A 22,024-nucleotide genomic window follows, 5' to 3' on the forward strand; every position below is an offset into this window, starting at 1 on the left:
GACTGTGCTCACCCACACGGGTGTCAGCTGAGCCATTTACATCACTGAAAATGGCACTGCTCAGCAGAGGGAAGAAGACTGATTCTGTCCACGTGATGAGAGCATCCAGTGGTCATTTTTATGTTCCTGCAGTGTTTAAAAGAGACTTCTTAGGACTCTTATTCTTCTTTCTTATAGCTTCTGCAAAGGAAGGACACTTCATTCATTTGTAAGGGACCCCAAGATATCCCTGGATATTAACAAAACCAGGCAGATAGCACAGGAGATCATTAAGGTAAGCATACGCCGTGCTATCGGAGACATCTGCGTTCTGGGCAGTACCTCAGCAAATGTCAAGAGGCTGCACAGCTGGGGAGGGTCTGTATGTCCAAAAGCCTTACTGCAGGATGCTGCAGCAGGGAAAAACTTGAAACTGGAGGAAGGAAAACTGCTAATTCAGTGGGCAGTAAGCTGAAGACCTGTAGGGACAGAAATTGATCTTTTGCTTATCTGGGGTTGGGAAGGGAGAATTTTTGATAAAATGCAACCATGAAGAAATGCACGCAGGGCATGTTTCCTTCCCAGTCTCTTCTCTTTTATTAGTAACTACAACTATGTTGATGCATTCTGAAACAGACATTATCTTCCAGATTTGCAGTTTTCCATAGTTGTTTTCAGTATTGCTCAATTGAAATAGCATTTCTGAAGCTGTTGTTTTCTTTGCTGGCAGAAGCATCCTAGGAATTTACTGAGCAAGCTTGTGTCAGTTGTTCCTTGTTCATACACATAAACACTTATGCAGAGTTGTGAAGTTCACAGTCACTGCTTCAATTAGAAGTACCCTCCCAGCAACCCTGCTGTACAGAGGAGGAAGCTGCTGTATCCCCACTTATTGTTCATGCTGGAGTGAATAGAGTAAACACTTATTAGAAAGAAAGACATGCCCAGTTAGAGGCTTGTAAAGAAGACAAAACTTACATCTCTGCATACAAACTTTTTTTCCAGGGCATGGGCTATCTTCACGCAAAGGGGATTGTACACAAGGATCTGAAATCCAAGAACGTTTTTTATGACAATGGAAAAGTAGTGATCACTGACTTTGGACTATTTGGAATTTCGGGTGTGGTTCAGGAAGGAAGGTAGGTGGAAGTTTCAGTGCATGGCACACTTCTGGGGTGATAAAAAACAATCTAATAGGGACACACTTCAGTGCATCACACAGTGCAGGAGAGGAGATCTGGGTCCTTTACTATGCGTGTTTTGGAATGCACTTTTTTAAAGTAGAGGCCTTTCTACACTTCCAATGGCACACAGCTGTGAATTGAGTCTCATAACACGGAACAAAAACAATTTTAAGCCCAAGGATGAGCTGGAAAGTCAGGCCAACACTGGCATGTGTTTTTTAATATGGCAAGAAAATTAGAAAGAACATGTTAGCCAAGCCAAAACATTTAAGAAGAGTCACAGCATTAGGCAAACCACAGATAAGCACCAAGTGCTGTCTCTTAGTTTAATTAATACTGTGTTTCAGTCTGACTTTTCCTTTGAACTCAGGAGAGAGAATGAATTGAAGCTGCCTCATGACTGGTTATGCTACCTGGCCCCTGAAATTGTTCGCGAGATGGCCCCTGGGAAAGATGAAGACAGGCTGCCTTTCTCCAAAGCTGCAGATATCTATGCCTTTGGGTAAGGGAAGAAGACTAAAGAGTATCACAGGAACTTTCTAAATGAGATAGGAATTTTAGACCTGAGCCTTGCCACTCTTCTGTCAGGCACAGGATTCAGCTGGGCTGCATTTCCCTCACCTACTGTGAAAGGTGTTGGGTGTGACAGTTTGAGGGGAAGGTGGGTGAATGGGCTGGGAGGGATTTGCTGCAGCCTTATTTACATTTCAGAGCTTTCTGAAAAAATTGGGATTCTGTCAGAGTTTTGCATCTTAAGAGCAGGCAGAGGCTTGATTTGTCTGTTTATGTTGCAGGACTGTGTGGTACGAGCTCCAAGCAAGAGAATGGCCCTTCAAGAACCAGCCTGCTGAGGCACTCATCTGGCAGATTGGAAGTGGTGAAGGAGTGAAACAAATCCTTGCAACTATTAGTTTGGGGAAAGAAATCAATGTAGGTACATCAGCTGCAGGAGTCCTTCCAAAAAGCTGTTTGTCAGGGTTGCTGTAGAAGAGGGAGCTGCTTATTTTACTCTTATTATAATTCTAAAGATGAAGAGCAGGAGAGAGAGCAGATTGGAATGAGGTACCAGCCTCTTCCCATTATTGTCATATAGACGTGACATCCACTGGTACACAGGACACTGATTTTAAGAATGACCAAGACAACTGCTTAAAAAGTAGCTCTTGCTGGGCTGTCTCAAGTTGCACTGCTCCATCGATCAGTTTGCACAGCTGACGTGTGAACTAAGTGGAAATAATGAGCCTTAACTATCCTTTGCAGGAAATTCTCTCAGCATGCTGGTCATTTGATCTCAGTGAGAGACCTAGCTTCACTGTCCTCATGGATATGCTTGAAAAACTGCCAAAACTGAATCGTCGGCTCTCCCACCCAGGGCACTTCTGGAAGTCTGCTGAGTGAGTACTTGTGGTCTAACATGTACATGTTAACATGTGGTTAACACTTATGCTGCTCAGAATTTGCTAACCAACTGTTCCTGTGCTTAATTTTGCCTTCCTGGGGTCTGTCATACTTTTAACAGCAGAGTAACAGTGTGCTGTTTTGCTTTTCTAGTTGCTAGGAAATTATGCAATTAAATGTGCATGCACTTCAGACAGTTAATTTCCTACTTCAACATATTCACTTCCCTCCTGTAGATCATTTATCCAGCTTTGTTCAGGCTTCTGACAGTATCTACCAACGTTATTGGAAAGTGCCCACACTGACCTGAAAGTGATTAGAGCTTTCCTTTTAATGGCTGGTACTGAATGAGGAAGGGAACCACCAAAGAACATGCTGCCATTTCCCTTTTAAACTGAATCATCAACTTATGGAAAAGCCTCAATGTAGCAACCTTCCTCAAGGAGCACAAAGAGAAAAAATGCAAACCCTCCCCCCCTGTAGGGAAGGCAGCCCAGTTCTCATAGACAGATAAAGGATTGGAGCACTTTACTCAATCTAGTTGACCTCTGGAGGAAAAAAAAAAAAACGTGTTAAAATCTTCAGAATCTCTAAATTGCTTGGCAAAAGCAGTAAATTGACAGCTAGGGACAAGTTGTTACTTCTGGACTGAATAAGCTGGAATCATGTCAAGATTTGGATCAAGGAAAGATGAGAAGTAGCAGCACAAATCCTAGCCAGATCATGACACTTTCCAATTTAGGATCTGTGTTGGAACTGGGAAAGAAAAGTATCACAAGATCAAGCATCTGTAAACAGCCAAAACTGGGAGAGTCCCTATGGTATCTGTTATGATAGATGAGAGCAGAATTTGGAACTAAATCCAGGTCAGAATAGACTTGCCTAAAGCCATAGGACTAAAACCTTTTGTCTCCGGCATCATGAATACCCATCACTCAGACAATAAGGGATCCCAGTTTCGCTTGCCTCAAAGTCAGGGAGAGATCAGACACTTGTGAACCGTGCCCATCTTTCTTTGGTGTATATTTTCTTCAACTGACCCTCTAATATTTTCTTTTTTCTTTCCCTTTTTGATGTTTAATCTACCCCTTCCTTACCATAACCCTTCATGATCTTCCTGTAATACATTCTCATCACTAAACAAATGCTTCTGTTTACCTGTATGCTGACTGTCTTGGCATTTTGTGCCTTGGTGTGTGCTTTATTTGGGCGTTTGGTTGCAGATTTCACCCTTTGTTTCTTGTTATAGTGTCTAACAACATTAAAAGATGGCCTCATCTTTATACAAAAGAAAACTATTACCAGCAAAAGTTGAATGCTTACTATCCACTCATCGATAAGTAGAATTGTCTACTATTTTTTCCATGTGTTAGATACATTAATATATCACAGCACTCATTTTAGAAAGATACAATGAAAAACAGGGAGATCCTTAGATGTAGCAGTTCTCTGCAACATCAGTTTCTGCTGTGCACTGGGGTGTGACTGTAGGTGGGAGGTAAGGTGTCTTTCTGTGCCCTGCTCCCTCCTTACTCCAGCAGATCAGTTACAGCATCAGTCTGAGGATTTCAGTTGTCTTGATTTTTTTTTTTTCTTTTAAGTTTTTTTCCTCTAAATAAGTATCCAACGAGAAACCAACAGAACTTGAGCTCAAAGTTCCGTCATTCATAAATGAAGAGAAACAGCTCTTTTTCCTCTTCAGACCTAAAGCACTGTAAATTTAAATCTGTCTCCTCTGCATATTGGGAGTTAGAGAGCAAGTTATGCTGTGCTTAGAGTGCTGAGAAGGATGGCAGTACAAAAGGCAGGTATAGAATCTGGTCAGTGTGATAAGCTGCAGAGCGCGATGATCAGTGAGGGTCTCTTATTCTTGGATTTGAAAGGTAACTTAACCCCAATATTTTTAAACAAATCATCTTTTGTCTCAGAGGAGGATCATGGAGTTCAAATTGTTTTATGGACAACAATTCTTTTGTCAGGAGATACACATGATATGGCAGCATCCTTTGTTAAAGTTCTTCCTTTCCTACAGCAGCCCTTTGCTGTAAAGCCCTCCAGCATGATGGCTCTGCATCAACACTTTCATGCCCTCGTTTTTCCATACCACCAGATCTACTTGTGTTGGATCATTGACTCCCACAGCCAATTTGGTATCTTTCAGTCCACCTAGTCAGACACTGTAGAGCAGACTGGGAGTCCGGGCTGCCTAAATATTCCCAGACTGTCAGAGGGTCCTGCATTGTCCCCTAACATCACACTGGAAATTACTTGAAGTAATGCTTCCCATTTGGGCAGTTGGTTCACAAGAGTGCTCATTTCCATAATCACATCTGCCAAGTGATTATTTTGGGTTAGTGTTTCCAGAGGGAGTTCTTGAACAGCCTGTGGAACTGTGCCTTATGGAGCAGCGACCCAAATTATTTTTTTCCCTGTGTAGTCAGATCCTCTGCTCCTACTGCAAGTGGTTCATGTAGATTTGCATACATTATTGTTTTTTCTCTGCTGAAAGCATGTAATAGAAGTACTTTAAGTATCAACATTGTCAGCTGAATTAGTGCTCACTGAAGTGGAAAGTGCAGGCAGCTCAGTTGGTTTTTGTCTCCTGCAAACTAGATTATATTCAGGTCACACTTAAAAAGCACTGTATATCAGTGTCAACCAGCGACCAGATGCAAAACCTACTGAAATCACATCCCCTCTGACAACTCCTTAGAGAAACACTGCACTAACCCCCGCCTGACTCTGCTGTAAGCTTTATAGTTGGTAGTTTTCAAGAGCTTGTTTTAAAATAACTGAAAACTAACTCTCATGGTGTCTTTTTCCCCTCCCTCCCATATTTCTTTGTAGGTTGTAACTACTGGTGCAATAATGGGTTCCACCTTGCATGCTTCCCCGTGTTGTATCCTAACCAGCAACTTGGACAATCACCTTCCATTCAAAAAAATGAAAACAAACCACGAAATTAACCCATGGACATAATCAGCATTTTATCCGACTTCTCCTTTTCTGCCTTTTTCTGCTTGGCGTGGGCTGTTAGCTTGAATAACAACTCCTGCCTGCAAGAAGTTACTGTCTAACAACGCAGCACCTTTCACTTCCGAGTCACGGCAGCAGGCTGCAGCTTCCTCCTGGCAGGCAGCTGGCGCTCTGCCCTGACTGGTGTGGGCAGCAACAGGCTGGGCTTTGGCTGACGCTGGCAGTTGTGGCCTACAAGCCTCAGGAGGCAGACAGGGGAAGTTTCCTAGCTGCTGAGGTGGTGGCTGTCATCCTCAGTGCTGGGCTATGGCTTTTGACTCAACAGGTGCATTTTCCACAGGCGCAGCCAACAAGTGAACACTTCACTTGCATTGCAAACCAACGAGAGTTAAGGGACAGAGTGGGTTGGTTCTGCTGTAGAGCCGGACCCAGCCCTGCATCGAACCAAGGGTCAGCTTTGTCAGGGGTGCACACAGCAGGTGCAGAGAAAGGAGGCCAGCCCTCGCTGTGCTCAGGGCAGATTGCAGTCCCTCAGCCTACCTGTGAATGCACCACCAGCAGCTGCATCCAAAAGTGGGATCAGCTACAGCACTTAGCAGAAGAGGAGGAAAGTAGGGAAGCCCTTCAGTTCCTCCTTCTCCTTTCCTTGCAAATCCAGTGTTTTGAGTTCCGTGATTTGCTTTTGTTTACATCTCTGGTTCAGCAAAACGCCTGACTTTGCAGTAAGAACTTTGCAGAACTGTAGGCAGCACTGCAAATGTGTGCCTTTTTGTAAAAGGTCTTTTTTCATTCCTTTTTTGAAAAAAAATTGTTTCACTGGAGGGAGGACAAGGATAGAGGCAGACATGCAGCAGGAACCAGGGAGGTTTTTACTGTGTTCAGTGAGGACAAATACACCTACATGTCATTCTCTCAAAATCAGACACCTGCACACTGCACTGGAAAGGGTCTGCTGGAAGCCTTCATGCTCCCTGCCTTGCTGCCACCAACCACGTACGTGGAGGAAGGCATTTTGAAGTGAAAACATTTCTAGCTCTGCTAACAGATTAAGGGTGGATGAGAAGATATCTTTATTCACTTTCTCTAGACTATAAAGAGGAGCAGATGTGTTTTTTAAAGCAATTGATGTACCTTGTCAGAATGCCCCTTCCTCTTAAATAAGTAATTATTTTCTCCATTTCTATTTCAACGAAACCAAATTTATGTCAGTCTTCTACCCACCTTAGGTTAGGTACTTAAAAGCCTCCTGTTTTGCCAATTTGAGCCATATGCTTTCACTAATGAGGTTAGCATGAATAAATTCAAATGTTTGCTGCTTAATTTTTAAACACTGCTGGGTGATCTCTCACTGCATGAGAGCAGAGCCCAACCCATTTACTTTTATATGACTGTAGCTTTGTAGGGGAGAAAAAAACACAACAAAAAAACAACAATAAATAATTCTTTTCCCCTCCTTTCTCCTTTCCTTCCCCACTCTTTTCAGCATTAACAGTAGCAAAGTTGTCCTGCGTTTTGAGAGATTTGGCTTGGGAATCCTGGAACCAAGTAATCAAAAGATATAGCATGGTGTGTGGTTGTCTTGTGATAATGTCTACCTACTTACACACAAAGAAATCTTCACTGAATTTTCCAAGCTATGAAACTGGTGCAGCCACAGCTGAAAGCCACACGACCATCAATTAACAGTCCTTTGTTGTTGGCAAAGGGTGAATTCTGCCTGAGCACCAGCAGTTATTTAAAGAATGTTTACATGATACTTTTGCGTGAACTATATATTTTTTAAACACAATAAACAGCGAATCAATTAACTACAGCCATTCCACTAGCACAAAGAGAAACCAACCTCCTTCTAGTTCCTTCTTGCGTCTGTGGTGTAAAGATCAGGAATGATCTTCTGCCTTCAGTGCATTTTTCCCTAAGACAAGTGGAACCGCTTTGTTTCAGAATGGTTACGTATCTCATGCAAGGAGATGGGAGTTTTAAATTGTTTTTCTCTTGTTAAGGTGAAATTTATCTATTGCATTGTGATTTATCCAAACTGATAATTCAGTTTGTGATCACTCCGGTTTGTTTCTGCAGGTTGGTCCAAGCTCTGGGTTACCCTGAATTAAGTTAAAGCAGTAAAAATCTGCTTCTTGCAGGGGAGTTTGCTGTCAAACATACAGTTATCTCATTGAAACAGAACTGAGCACTTCAACACAGAACTCACAAGAAAAGCTGAATTGCCCTGCCACAGAACTGCGTCGGGTTGGTTGGGCTGGCAGTGGACCTCTGGGTCCATCCGCTTTCAGCCCTGCTCAGGCAGGGCCACCCCAGCTGGCTGCCCCTGGAAAGCTTCAGGCACAACCCGTTTGGTCCCCTGAACCAGAGCACTGCCAGACCTCACCCCTTGCTGCCCTGATGGCAATCTCATTTGTAGAAGAACATATTTCACTAGATAGAGCTCCAGGGAGGGAAGAAAATCAAGGGAAAAAGCCATCCCTGAACAATGTATAACATACTGTTCTGATACACAGAGCTTGTTAAGAGACTCAAAGTCATTTCTCTCCCCTGTGTGCACACACACACTCCTCCAGACAGTCAGATAAGTCTGCAAGAATTTAAGAAATTTAGGACTCAGCAGTTCTGAGGAAAACTAAGAACAGCAAAACCCTTGCAGCTGGGAAAGTTACATTTTGTTCCAGAGAACCTGAGTCAATCCAAGACCCGTTTCAAAGGTTAAGACCAAGAAAAAACCCAGCCCCCCAAAATCAAAAGGAAACCACATGCTACAATGTGCAATACACAGACTGATAAAGGACACAGCTTATTTCTGCATTTAAGGTAACAGATGCATTATCTCACTTGCAAATGAATTGCAAGCTGCATTAAATGTTCCATCACACCTCCCATTCTTGTTCCTCTGCCTTTGCCTGTCAGCCAGGGCAGCAGGACAACTCTAATTATGCAGTGGACATTAAAGAGCCCTTCTGTCCTTACACTGCTTCATTTTTAAGGTAGTTCATTAGGACTCCCTGAAAGTCACCAAATTTCATCTCTCCAGTCACACTAGTACATTACATGCCTCTTTTCTATCTTTTGCCACCATTACAAGGCTTTATAATGTAGATTACAGAGGGAAAAGCTCTGAAGTCCTCCACGAGGCACACAAAGTGATAGGCACTCAGTTTGGTTACAGCAGCTGACTTGGAGAAAATCAAGTGGAGAAAAAAAGAAGTTCTGTCTAGAGGGCTTCACTCCAGCTACTCCTTCACTATGCTATGGTGATTTTAAATGTGCCTCAAATATAAAACAGAATTTGTTTGGTGGTAGCCAAGCATGGAGACATGGTTCTCTTGACCTCCCTCTTACCACCTCAGAAAAGCAAATAGGCCCCTCAGCACACCGTGCCCTTTTAGCCACCACCTGCTTTCTCTTCAAGCCTTGCTACTGTTTGCTCTCTCACAATAACATTGTCACAGATTTAAACAGAGGTTGTTTTCCAACGAGTACCACTTAAGTATTGACAGTGCAGTAAAAGCCAGGAGAAACCTGCTTCGTAGCAACGTTAAGGTTATGAACCCACGGGCAGCATTGTACCTTGCCTTAGGGAGAGCAGAAGCTGCTGCTGGATGCACACATTGCATCGGGTCTGAGCAGCCCCTCTGCACCACAGCATGCTCTCACTGCTATTCCTGTCTCACTTGGGAAACCCAGAGCTTTCATTGTGGGAAGGAAAGAGTGATTGCTCACCTGGCTGTCAGCAGTAACGCTGCTGTGGCAATGTGCAAGAACAATGCTGAGAAAGCACGACCTTCTCAATCTTTTCCTACAGGATGGCTGGTTGGACAGACTATCCAGCTTACAACAAAATAAAATTAAAAACCAAACGTTGTTCTCCCTGTGTGACTGCCCTCATGTGAGGTTCAAACCCTGGCTGTTTCCAGGCAGAATGCTGTGCTGACCCTGCTTTCCAGCAAGGCAGCTACACCTGTGTCAGCAGGGCTGCCTGTCCCTTGGTGCTTCACTTTGCAGTGTGCTGAAAGCAGATGGGGCTGACCCATGAGCACTGCAGGCTGATGGAGTGCCATCCTGCTGCAGGAAGGGTTTCAAACCTTGCCTTTAAATCATGAAGTTTGAGATTCAGTCTGAGTCTTCCTTGGTTTTGTGTTTAACTCCCATAAATGGTTCTTAAAAGCAAAACCCAGCGTACCAGAGAGCAGGGCCAATTACTGTCTGGGGTAATGTGTTGCAGTCAGCTGTGTAAGGCACATGGAAGTCAAACAGAGCCGTGCAGCTGTACAGCTGTGAATGAAATCAGGCGCTTCCATCTCTCTGCCACAGCTGAGCAGCAGGCATTGGGTCACTGCTTTATGGCCATGTGTCTCCTCGTGTGCTGGTGTGAGGCACGAAGCACAGTAAGCCTGTCCTGTTGTAGAGGTGTAAATGTGAAGCTGGCTGTACAATGCTGCTACAATAGCCACACGTCAATAGTGAATGTAAATGGAGTCTGTAATATGGTGAAAATTGACGCGTTTTTCTTTTCAAATGTGTTGTAAACTTTGTACAGTAAATTTTTTTTAAAATATTTTCTATCAGAGTGTCTTCCAGAATTGCTATTAAATTAAAAATTGTTAGTATTAACAACCGTTGCTGTATTAGTTTATGCAACCAGCAAGGAAAAAAAAGTGCACATTATGCTAATAAAATACTGGATACATAGGAATCTTTTCAGCAAATAAATCTTTGCTCTGGATAAAGCAAGTGTTACAGAATTGTGGTTTGACCTTCTCTCTCCCTCCCCCCCCCCAACACACACACACACACACACTTGTAGCCAAACTAAAGCACAAGCAGCTCATTCTTTTTTTCTCATCTTTTTTCCCTCAATTATTGTAGTCCTGCAAAGCCCAGCCAGGGAGGAATAAAAATTGTTTTTGGAACCTTGTTTGTGATAGCAAGTCCTCAGAAAAAAGCACTATGTCACCCCCATCAGCCCCTTTCCCCACACTGACTCAAGTTGTGGCCATTTGCTTTGAGCTATCACTGACATCTGCCCAGCTGATATTCTAACAGCACACCTTTCCTGCAGACAAGGATCATTTTGTTTCCTCTTACAAGTCAGATGCAAAAGCCCTTCAGCTGCAGGACAGCTGGCAAACTTTCTTCAACTTTTTTAACAGATGGAACTGAGATGCTGTTCAAGTTCCTTTTTGCTATGATCACTGGAATTCTCACCACAAATGGCATCAAACAGCACCAGGATGGCACTGAGAACCCAGTGCATGCTCTCAGCAGCTCCCCATCCCACTGCACAATTCCAGGTCCCGCCACTCCTCACAGTCCCAGCAGCACTGCAGCTGCTCAGCACGCACCAGAAAGCTTCCCCACCTGCTACAGCGAGCCAAGTTACCTGGCTTGAGGAACTCCAATGCTGACTTTTCTCAGAGCATTAGACTATGCTGGGAGCAAGGCTGGGCAAGTTCAGCACTTCAGAGCTGCTCAGGAAAGCCGAGGGGGCACAGCAGGGCCTGAGCTCTGAGCAGATCTCTTGGTGGATCAGGTCATTCAGTTAGGATACCACACAACGAGCTTCAGTAAAAGGGATCTTAACATTACCTTGCTGAAAGCTCTTCTCAGCTCCCAGCTCACCACATAGGCCACCACACAGTTTGTTTTTGGAGGAATTCATCCCCCTGTGCTGCCAGGAAGCAGCAGAAAGCCCTCACGCCCACATCACCACAGGACTCAGCCTGCACTGATCAGCACCAACAGCTGCAAGAAGGCTGCACACCTGCAGCCACGCACTGCCACAGAAGAGGGAGCTGCCTCCTGCCCCAGAGCCCACTGTCCCTCCCCTGTGTGTGCCGCAGCTCCAGCCAGCGCTACTCAGCTGTGTGTTAATTAATCCGTTAACCCCAGGGTCACTGTGCTGCTGCCAAACAGCTTTACTCCAAAAATAACAACAGCCTTGTACTGCCCTGCAGAGAAAAGGACAGTGCACTTTAAAGCACAGCTTTACATTTCATCCATCTTATCTAGATCTTTCATACACAAACAGTAAAAGCCTTCAGACAAGTTGAGCCTTCTTGCTTTTCATAAAGAAAAAGAAATAATGAATGTAATTATCAATTAAATTTGAAGGATGAGGTCATGTATTAAAATACAAAAAAAAAAAACAAAACAAAACCAAACCCTAAACCTCAAGCACGAAGGTTACATCCCACCAGCTGCAAAGGGAAGCTCACTGTTGACTGGCTATATTATTACATCCCAGCCCTGCAGCACAGCTCCCACCAACCCAAGGCAATGCCTTTTCCCAAAGAAGAGCAGCAAACCCAGCCCAGAGGCATTTGCATCATCACCTGCCTCCTGCTGAAAGCCTCAGAGCACATCCTAACCTGGGATTTGTGCAACACATTATATGACTTGTGCATTTTTATTAAATTTGTTTATATCTTAGTCAAGATTTTGAAGTTCTTTTTGTTTTTAAAGCATTTGTCTTTCATCAGTGAATAGTCCAAGAATCTTTTCCCTGAAAAGCAACAGAAACTTCCCTCCCTCCTTTCCTCAGTCAACAAGTATTCCCATCTCAGTGAAGACAAACTCAAGCACAGAGACCATTCAGAGCTCCAGACAACTGTGATGTAACACTCAATTGCATTTTAAACCCTAAAGCCAGAGGGGACCACTTCACCAGTACTCCTGGCAAGAAAATACATCTATTTTGTTAAACACATGGCAAATGCATTGTGCTGCAATACTCCTCCTGAAAGCACAAGGCACACACTAACACTTTAAAATATAGAACTTACTTCTGTTGCCTACGTTGGACTTATTTGAAGCCCGGAGCTCAGAGAGTCCTGGGCTTATTGAGAGCTTTCTAAATGGAGATGGAAGTTACCTCGTTCTGCACCTCACCTCAAAACTTCATAAGCAAAGAATTTGTTAAAGCATGAAATAACATCCACATACTTGCTATGAACCTCCTCTGTCCTCTCTCTGTCTCTGCTGTCCCACACTTCTTGTTCTCCATCATCACTGCCCACAGCCTTTCAACTATGCTGCGTTTCTCATCTTATGTTTAAAGCTGTCCTGAAGAACACGTGGAACACACTGCACATACGTGACACTGTTGACTTTTGAGTGTCAAATCCTTCACTGGATTCCAGCTCCTGGAGACAAAGGATGACAGAAAAAAATCTCACCTTTAGCTTTTTAATGCCATCATAAATTCCTGCTGATTTTAGGAAAAGAAGTTATAACAGAACTGCAACGGACAAGAACCAAACTCAAAACATAACTAGGGCAATATACATTGCTCCAATTGCTGTTTTGCATTCTTTAGTTCACAATCCAGAAGGCAAGATTCACACCTCTCCAGAAGTAACAAGACCATATAACTCATCTTAGGCAGGCTGTGTAACTCACAGAGATGGGCTCTTTGCTTAAGGAGGGAGTGCGGGTTGGAGAACACCTCACATCAGCCCTTGGAAGCAGAGAAACTGCTTCTGATGAGTTCTTTGTGACACCAAGCAAAGCATCATTAGAAACAGCAATAATCACACGCAGATGGAAGTTGACTCACCCAACTGGTTAAGAGGGTCTTCTGGCTATAAAACACACCTCCTCAAGAAGCAGCCTCCACCCAGGAAACATTCTCCCATCGAAGGCTTGCTCTAAATGAACCCAAGGGGAGGCAGACCCCTGCTGGTCAGGTGGGAAGCTCAGAAAATTGCTTGCACCTGCGCTTCCTGGCCACCATCCCTGCCACCCCTTCACCAGGTCCTCAATCATCAGCTCAGGCTGTGTTCTAGCACTTCCCCTACATTTACCTACCAACCTGCACTTTTTTAGGCTGAAGATAATAGGACACAGAAGTACATTTAAACTACACCAATCGGTTTGTCTTAATAATAAAGGTATCTTTTATTACAAACAAATCAAGTAAAGTCAGAGCATAGAAATCAGATGGACAAAGTGCTTTTGAATTTTCTGAACCTCATTACTGTAGGCTCTGTAACAACAAAAATTCAGGTTGGTGTACCTGAACTACATGGAGCAGAAATCAAACTGCTACCTCCTCACATGTATGCATTTGAAGTGTAAGTGTAAACAGCAGGTATTTCCACTCATAAGCCGTTGTATTTTATCACATTTGCAAGAGTTCCTTCATATACAACAAATCTCTGGACATTTCCAAGTGCCACAACTTTGAAGATAATATGCACAGTAAAACAATAATATAAATAAATTCAAACAGATAAATAGTCCGTTAAAAAAAAAAACAAAAAAATCACTTCCTGCAATAGCAAAAAACTAAAAAATGTCACTAATAGCAAAAAAAACTCTAAATTTTCCTGGTGACCAGGTTTTATATGTTTTGTATTTGCAAAAGATGACAGACCTATACTGACCTAGATAGAATTAAAAAAATAATTGGCATCTTCAATATTAATCTATTAAAAGAAGTCTGAGAACAACAAAAGATAAATTTTATATTTTTCTTACTTAAGGCTAAAGCTTAGAAGTCAAATCCTACCATCAGATGTGCAGCATTTAGCAGGAATAAAGAAGAGGATTTGATCCCTAGATTTTTGAAAACAACAACAACAAATGTGCAAATATCACATACAGACTGTCGGTCCGTGCCTGGACTGATGGGTTGCAAATCTCTTATGTTCTTTTGACTTCATGTGGGAGCACAGCCCCAAATATATCTTCATGGTATCGCTTTTGGCTCTGAAGAAGAAAACAAACAAAAACCAAGAGATGAATCTTTTTGTGACATTTAAGTAGCATTCATACAACTCATTCTGTGATGGTGGACTTTCTTGCTGCCAATAAAGGAACCAAATTGCAGACACACAATCTCCAGACAAGTTCTGCTGACAGAACTGTCCCACAAAGCCAGCCATACTCAGACACTGTGCTTTCAGTGACTGCCCCATTATTTTATGAAAGTCACATTCCTATTTTGGTACAAAAAAGTGTCAAACTTTTGATGCTCTGGAGACATCACAAAGCTAATGGCCAGGATCAAAAGAGGGATGCTGGGCAAAATGTAGTATGTAAGAGAGGAGCATGACATGACATTCATACAACCTAACCAGACAGCAACCATGCATTTTAGACAGTGGTGAGCAGACTAAGCTGATCAGCTTAGCACTTAAGCACTTTTCTTTAGCATGCTGCTGAAAAGAAACTAATTGATCTGGAGTGTGACTCTGAAACCTGTGTTGGAGCACTGTCTGAATGGAAAGAATGCCTTCTACATCACAGAATACCTTTAGCTGGAAGAAATACTCTTCTGCCTGCTTCTCTGTGTGGTCCAGATTTTTTACAAGCATCCTCTTCAAAGTCTGAGCGACATCTCTGGCCATGCGTACATCTCCACAGACATACAGATGCCCTTCCTCTTTATGCAAGATATTACATACTTCGGTTTCCAACTCATTTTGAAGAATATCTTGAACATAGACCTTAGAAACAGAAAAAATATCATTAGAAAAGTTCTCTTTAATAATACTTTCTAAATTTAGAGTGGGCCTACACAGGAAGATTCGATACATCATAACTATTCCATATGCTGCAGAACAGCAAAGGAGAGGAAAAATATCTTAAATGCTCTCTCCACAATCCCCGGATTGGAAGGCTGGACTTGTCCTTGATTAAATCAGAGTACGTTAAGAGACTTTTATTTAGAGCCAATTACCACTGCCAAAGATTCCTGACTTGCTAGAGAGGCAAGACAGCTAAAAAGGGTACTGAAATGGTGACAAATGATGGAGCCAACTCATTTCCAACTCACAGGCTAATCTTATCCTGCAAAACGTAAGGTTTCCAAAAGTGCTCCAGTTTCTAATTTCAAAGGACATTTTGCACTCAAAGGTTTAATTGTATGTCTACTACACCTATCAATAAGGCAATGAGGATTTAAAATACATATGTACATATATGCTACTCATTCAGAAGTGAACAGTGAGAGGCTCCTTTGCTTTAGAGGAATGGGGCCTTTTGTCACTTGTTCACAATGCACTGACACTAACAGTTTTGTTTTGCTTTGTTCTGTTTTTCAATAAAATTGTTAAAGAGAGCCCAAACATTAACTTGAGGGACTCTTCCTAAAGGGGCCAGCTCTTAAAGAACAAAAGAACCAGCCTTACTTTAGGTTGACCAGGTTGCCTGGAGTAAGCTGTAAAAACTTCTTTCAGAACTCCTTTCCTCTTCATTTCTTCAACTTCTTCTTTGTAGATATGATCCATATCTGGCTGCCGGCAGCCAAACAGCAATATCATGTCACCAGCTTTGATCCCTGAAACCAATATCAGAGTTATTTTGGATTGCCTAGTAACGCCTATTATCTCATACCACCGTCCCCAGAGAAAACCCTGCCACATTAACTTAGTTGGGCAATGTAACCACTGTTTCTAATTAGTCTTTCTTGCTAAAACTCTGAGGAGTATGTGTGCATGAGTGACAGCTCCTGATTTTAAGTCTGCATTAGGACTGAATCTGCCTGATACTTCAAAGTACTATGTGGAATCACCTATTGAAGCACATTTCCCAAGCAGGATGATAGAGACAGGCCACAGCGTTTCCTCTCTGCATTGTGGCCCCTTTGTGAGAGCTGAGCAGATGCAGAACACGTAGGCTACTCCCTGTGGGTGACCAAATACCTCAAGACCACCAGAATGGTCTTATGTGGGATGGAATTATTGGCTAACGTTTAATGCTTGATTCAACCTTGTGATGACAAATCTCTACATTGGTAGTTACTTAGCTAAAGTTTAGAAGTGTCCCCACCAGTTCTGTAGTTCTCCAAACAAAACCTCCACCTGAACAGATTTTCTTTGGAGGACTATGGATGTCTTCTGGCTGGATGAGTTTTGGCCTCCCCCAAGTGGCAGTCCCTGTAAGTACCTTTCTTTTCCAAGTCATAGAGACGCTGCTGCCAGAAACTTCTGAATGGAGCAATTCCTGTTCCTGGGCCAATAAGAATGCACGGCTTGGCTGGCTCCTTTGGGAGCTGGAATCCATCAGCACTAACATGCAAAAATATGTTAATTAGGTAAAGTAAACCTCAGAATAAAAGTATTCCTAGAAAGCTGACAGAATGATACTTAGTGATCATCTCTGCTGCTTTGAATCTTCTCTTACTATGCTTTGTATGAGAGGATAAATGTATCTTGAAGGACTGAAGAATCAGATTCTCTAGTTTTTTTTACAAAATAAACATTGATAAGTGCCCAGTGATTTAGGAGAGTAACCATCAGTGATTTTGTAGAAACAATTGGCTTCAGCCCTCACCTGAGGTCACAAGGTATGGCTGAAATACATGTTAGAAAACAGTACACGATCACTTCTACCCTTTGCCCCTTCCTTCTCCCCAACCCATCTGCACCACAGGACATATGGTAACACTTGGGAGTAACTAAGAAAACCTGTCTGAATGGACTTCTAAAAGCACCGAACAATTTCCTTCATTAGAATCCAATAAAATTTCCATTAGTTTCCTGAAAATTTCATGGGAATTAACTTCAGGAGGCGTCTAGGGAAAGAAGCTTCACAGAATTATACAGCAAGTATTTGCCTAACCATTCTTATTCCATGATGTTCCTTGGCTTCTTCCTATGGCATACACTCACCTGCGCACAAAGCAAGGGACTGTTTCATTGAGAGCTATTTTGTTCAGCCACGTGCTGCAGACTCCATGGTGCAATGGCCCTTGTCCATCTAATCAGAGGAAAGGAAAATTATTTGTAAGCATTCAAAAGCTGTTTGTTTTTTTTAAAAAACAGTTTCTATTTAACATTATGCTTATAAACAAGAATATAAATGATCTAGTAATCATTTATAAAACAAGGACATACCAGTGATGCACTATTTTAACAAATCCTGATACAGCATGAGTATCTGTACTGCTGTGTACTGTTCTGCACGTATCACAACACAAACTTTCTGTTACCGATATGTTTCATGTCATTTAGCATACACAGATTTTTCTGAACCACAACACAGACTAAATATCATTTAATTGAGACAGAAATTTAAAAAACACAATTCATTACCTCTTGTCCTGTAGTTTACCACAGCAACTGTCAGATGAATCTCTCTGGGTATCATGTCACAGGAGGAACTGACAGAGTAGTATCTGGGTTTCAGAAGTGGCAGCTGAGTCAGTAAGAAAGCTGTTGAGACTTCAGCAGAAGGAAACTCTTCCAGGACCTCCAGGATGTTCGGGCTGTTGTAAAACTTCCATTTATTGTATTCTTCTGTGCTCTAAAAGCCAAAAGCCACTATCACAATGTTACCAGGCCCCATGCTGAGTTCAGGAGAGCAAGGATGTTTGAAAAGTAACTTTTAAAATAAGATTCCTATTTTATATTCAATTAAATATGAAATAAACTGCAAATCAGCAGAGAATTCTCAAAACCATCCCTAGACTAATACTTGGGTTTCCTGAAAACATTGTTTGATTTTTGGAAACAGAAATATCCACTGTAATTTTTCTCACATATACCTTTTCTCAGAGAGGATATAGAAACTAAAGTAGAAGCTGCTTTTCAGCCCCCTGGCTATGGTATATCTAGAAAACTGTGTAGGCTCAGGTCCAGTTGAGCCCCTACTGAGTGCTTGCTGATCCCAGCAGAACAAAGCAGTTACCACACCTATGAGTCTTTGGTTACTTGAAGTGACATTGCTTCTACTTTATTGGTATCAAATTCTGTGAAAAAATAAAAATACCTAGCAGCTCCTCTGCAATCTCTCCCTCTGCAAACTCTGAGATTTTTTAACGGTGTCTCATCAGAAACCACCAGGGCAGGCAAGAGAATCAGGCAGGCAAAATGACCCACCCACAACCATACAGGAAATACCAGACCTGAAGAAAACTCTTGATTCCCACACAGGTTAAGCCATAAGATCACTCCTTCTTTCTCTCACCATGGTTGGTTTAACACACTCACAGCATATGTAACAGAGGAATGGAAATCAAACACCATCACTACAAGCATTTCTAAAGCTTCTGCTTTTGAAAGGCACCAAAAGATCCATTATGGAGCACGTTTAGTGTAACTTCAGCCTAATACTTACATGACATAAAACTTCCAGTCTCTGTTTGTCTCCTTCCGTTCTTACCAGCTGGGAGAGTTTTTTTAGAAGTTGTTGGGAGGGTGAAGTAGTGATATCAAGTAAATATGTCAAAGCCTGGGAGAGAGTGCAAGCTGGAATCTTTTTCTGGCTAGCCCAATAGCCACCTGGAAACAAGGGAAGTAGAAGATCATGTGGCAATTCCCAAGGCATTTAACAACTGTAGTGCTATGCAAAACTCAGTGTCTTTTAAAATATGACTTCTGATTAGGTTGCATACAGATCTGGACCACAGGTTAATGTGAGCTTTCAAGCTTTTTGCGAGTAGAGAATCTGATGCAGAGAACCACTCTGTAATAAAGCACTATGTTTTAAGCAAAAAGTATGATGGAAATCATCTTTCTGTGTGTTAAGAGTCCCATGATTTCACAGACTGCAGCTACTAAGATGTGGAAAAAAAAGGTCATGACATGTAAATCCATGTTAAGGATACACACATTGATATGTACCAATGATAAGGAAACTGTAGACTAATTTCACTGCAGTCAATAACCAATTTAGGAACTGAATCACAAATAGTGTCAGCCCAAAATATCGGACAATGCTGGTGAAGTTACCATGAACTGCCTTAGGACATAAAAACAGAATCTAGAATTAGAGGAATACCTAAAAGCATCAGCAAAATCCTAGTGAAACTTAAAAGGAGGATAATATAATCAAATTCAGCCTATAAAAATTCTCATGAATTTTAGGAAAACCCATCAAATATCCTCTGTTATCAAATGTGAAGGGAACCAACTTACCTTCAGTACAGGTTTCAAGTCTGATAGTCTGATCAGCTGGAGGGGCATCCTTAACACGTGCAATGAGGCTGTGGACTAATTCTGGCTGGTTGCCTGGGAAAATCCCAATATGTTCTCCAGGCAGGTAGTGCACTTCCTGATTAGACTCACAGGAAAGCTTAACTAGAATGGTAACACGACTAGATATAGAAAAAAAGAGATCATTTAGATCATGATTACATTGACAGGAATTCCCTTAAGTTACATAGAAAAGACATAAATGTGAAGTGACATTTGGCAAGGGCTTACTGTTCATTATCAAATCATCAGATCAGCTTAGTAATTCATGGATACTTAAGCAAAAACAGTATAGACATGTGAAGGACTTCTACGAAAACAAATAAGATGCTGAAGTGCTGCCTGATCTGTCCAGTATGCCTGCAGTCAGCCAATGGCAGGAAGTGCAGCTCTACTGAAGACTGAATAGCTCACACATTACAGCAGCTCAGAGCACATCCTGTAAGATGACTGCATTTAGAACAGGGATGAGAGAGACTTCCTGGAGGATGCTGAAGAGGCATTCATGGATGCTATTTCTAAGACAGATGCCAGTGCACTTATTGTCCTTTTGTATTTTTATGTTGTCTTATCTCAGCTTGCTTTTAGTACAGCTTCTTGTACTGTATCTCTTTCCACTCTCAACTGTTTTTTTCCCTCTATTAAGGGGCAATTTGGTTTTTCCTAAATGAAGTAAATATTTGTCAGGCACGTAGCAGATCAAGCAAAGGAGAGGGACCTTACACTGTCCTTCCACATTTAGTAGATATCAGAGGGCCATATTCATCAGGTTATTTAGTCCCCTCTGCTGCCAGAGACTTCACTGGGAAATCAGCTACTATCTACACAGAAGCGAAGTCCCTTACTATTGTCGTGGTCTGGTGATCATTATTTATTTCTACTAAGGACGGTACAAAATTTGAGTATATTTCTCAGTAACACAGGGAAGAGATGTTTATAACAAAACATTTTACTTGTTTAAGATTTTAATAAAATGTACAATATTCAAAGAAATGAGGACTCATACCTGGATTTGAAACTCTGAAGATTCTGTCTGAATTTCAGCTTCATGGGAATTATATCCTTTCCATGAATGTCTGCCAGTGCTGTTGAGAAAAGAGGACATGACTAATGAAAAATTGTGTCACTAGGTTTGTTAAATAAATCTTGCAAGAACTCAGAGAAAAGAACTGAACCACCTGCTCTAAAACACCATATACTTCTCATTAGCCACATGTCCTCTATGCACAGCTTCTCTGACTAAAAGTATCTCAACTCTAATTCTTCTGGGATTGTCAAAATGTATACCAGATCTGGTATTCTGATGTTTTTGTGCTGGATGATGTAATGACTTATTCACTGTAAAATGATATCTTTTTTTCTTTGACCACTGTTTCATTACAGGAATTCTACCATCCAGCTATAGTATGACTTTACCAACATCAGACAACCTTTCCAATTCTGACATAAAGTAAATGAAGTAAAATTGATAGAGGAAGCAGAAAGTCAGAACAAATACCTTTAGTCAAGTCCATGGTTTGAGAGTCATGTACTATCCTATATTTCTTAGGATTCCAGCTGTCATCTGATGTGTATATTTCAGGTAACTGAATACTGGTTTTCCCACGGATATCAAAAATGTCACAGGCAGTCTAGAAAAAAGTAGTAATTATGACTATTCATGGAAAATAAATATTCTTAATGTTGTCATATGTTTGTTGTTCATTTGCTGGTGCTATGTTTATGGGGAGATTTCAGTTTCACTGACTGTTGTTATTTACTGAATTTGTTGAATTCAGTAATGCTATAGGATTTCAGCAAGTTTCCACTTCTACATCAATCTTGCTAAAAAAAAAAAAAAAGATCTACTTAGCAAAATTTAGAGGTCTGATGCTACTGCCCTTACTTTACTGGGCATCTCATTATCCAAAAGTTTTTGGGGGACTATGTGAGTACTAACAAATTACAGAAAAGGGATCTCATTTCCCCTTCAATTTAGATAACCAGCAGATGAAAGGGAAGTTTAAAATTCAGATAGCAAGCCATCTCTGCTTTCCTTCATTATTCCCTATTTTTCTGGGATGCCAGTAAAGACCAAAATAATTGAAATGAATGAATTAACTAATACATAAGCTAGATATTTAGGTAGTCACCTTGAACGCAGTGACTGCCCATGTGCGAAAGGCTTCTTCTTGACCATTGAGTTCATCTCCTTCACCCACTGGAGTGAGCTGCAAAGCCCCCAGTTGGGACAGTTTGTGGTCAATGGCATGAGCAAAGGCACAGAACTCAGGATACATGGTGGACCCCAAGCCAAACACAGCGTATCTGCAGAAGGAGATGCAAATAAGACCACTATGTTATGGTGAATGAAAAACAAAAGAATTAATCTTAAGTAAACAAAATAACAAATTATTTTTACCTAATTTTTTTTCTCAGCAATTTCATGGTGAGCAAGGAGTTCTTTAATGCCTGCATAAAAATTCATAAAACATTTAATGTTAGAAAAATACTCTTTCATTTAAAAGAGAAGTGAGACTCTGATCTACACCTTACTTTCATACATAGAAATGAAAG

General features: G+C 41.6%; 2 protein-coding genes and 1 long non-coding RNA gene across 12 annotated transcripts in view; 1 reads left to right on the forward strand and 2 right to left on the reverse strand.

Moving 5' to 3' along the window:
* The window catches only part of KSR1 (kinase suppressor of ras 1), a 56,582-nt gene extending 46,296 nt beyond the window's left edge, over window positions 1-10,286 (forward strand). For 7 of the 8 annotated variants that reach the window (XM_042879483.1, XM_042879484.1, XM_042879487.1 and 4 more), the window contains 6 exons: window positions 178-274; window positions 985-1,118; window positions 1,534-1,665; window positions 1,958-2,093; window positions 2,424-2,557; window positions 7,021-10,286. In XM_042879483.1, coding sequence (XP_042735417.1) covers window positions 178-274; window positions 985-1,118; window positions 1,534-1,665; window positions 1,958-2,093; window positions 2,424-2,557; window positions 7,021-7,099 — 712 coding nt within the window. In that variant the 3' untranslated portion in view covers window positions 7,100-10,286. Of the gene's footprint in view, window positions 1-177; window positions 275-984; window positions 1,119-1,533; window positions 1,666-1,957; window positions 2,094-2,423; window positions 2,558-5,408 lie in introns of all 8 variants that reach the window. The other variant, XM_042879485.1, reaches the window with a different exon arrangement.
* LOC122184511 overlaps window positions 1-12,682 on the reverse strand; it is a 62,623-nt gene extending 49,941 nt beyond the window's left edge. Inside the window, exon 1 of the long non-coding RNA XR_006180575.1 lies at window positions 12,492-12,682. This is a non-coding gene — a long non-coding RNA (uncharacterized LOC122184511). The remainder of the gene's footprint in view (window positions 1-12,491) is intronic.
* Window positions 12,683-13,426: 744 nt separating this feature from the next.
* Window positions 13,427-22,024, reverse strand: part of NOS2 (nitric oxide synthase 2) — a 32,401-nt gene continuing 23,803 nt past the window's right edge. For all 3 annotated transcript variants that reach the window (XM_042879599.1, XM_042879598.1, XM_042879600.1), the window contains 12 exons: window positions 21,870-21,919; window positions 21,601-21,775; window positions 20,967-21,099; window positions 20,475-20,553; window positions 19,412-19,590; window positions 18,612-18,775; window positions 17,588-17,798; window positions 17,165-17,252; window positions 16,440-16,561; window positions 15,683-15,831; window positions 14,804-14,998; window positions 13,427-14,258 (listed from right to left, as the gene is read on the reverse strand). In XM_042879599.1, the coding sequence (XP_042735533.1) occupies window positions 14,193-14,258; window positions 14,804-14,998; window positions 15,683-15,831; window positions 16,440-16,561; window positions 17,165-17,252; window positions 17,588-17,798; window positions 18,612-18,775; window positions 19,412-19,590; window positions 20,475-20,553; window positions 20,967-21,099; window positions 21,601-21,775; window positions 21,870-21,919 (1,611 nt within the window). In that variant the 3' untranslated portion in view covers window positions 13,427-14,192. The remainder of the gene's footprint in view (window positions 14,259-14,803; window positions 14,999-15,682; window positions 15,832-16,439; window positions 16,562-17,164; window positions 17,253-17,587; window positions 17,799-18,611; window positions 18,776-19,411; window positions 19,591-20,474; window positions 20,554-20,966; window positions 21,100-21,600; window positions 21,776-21,869; window positions 21,920-22,024) is intronic.

This window comes from Lagopus leucura, unplaced genomic scaffold (genome assembly GCF_019238085.1).
Source record: "Lagopus leucura isolate 7727_CA_CO unplaced genomic scaffold, USGS_WTPT01 Super-Scaffold_100024, whole genome shotgun sequence".
Classification (NCBI taxonomy): Eukaryota; Metazoa; Chordata; class Aves; order Galliformes; family Phasianidae; genus Lagopus; species Lagopus leucura.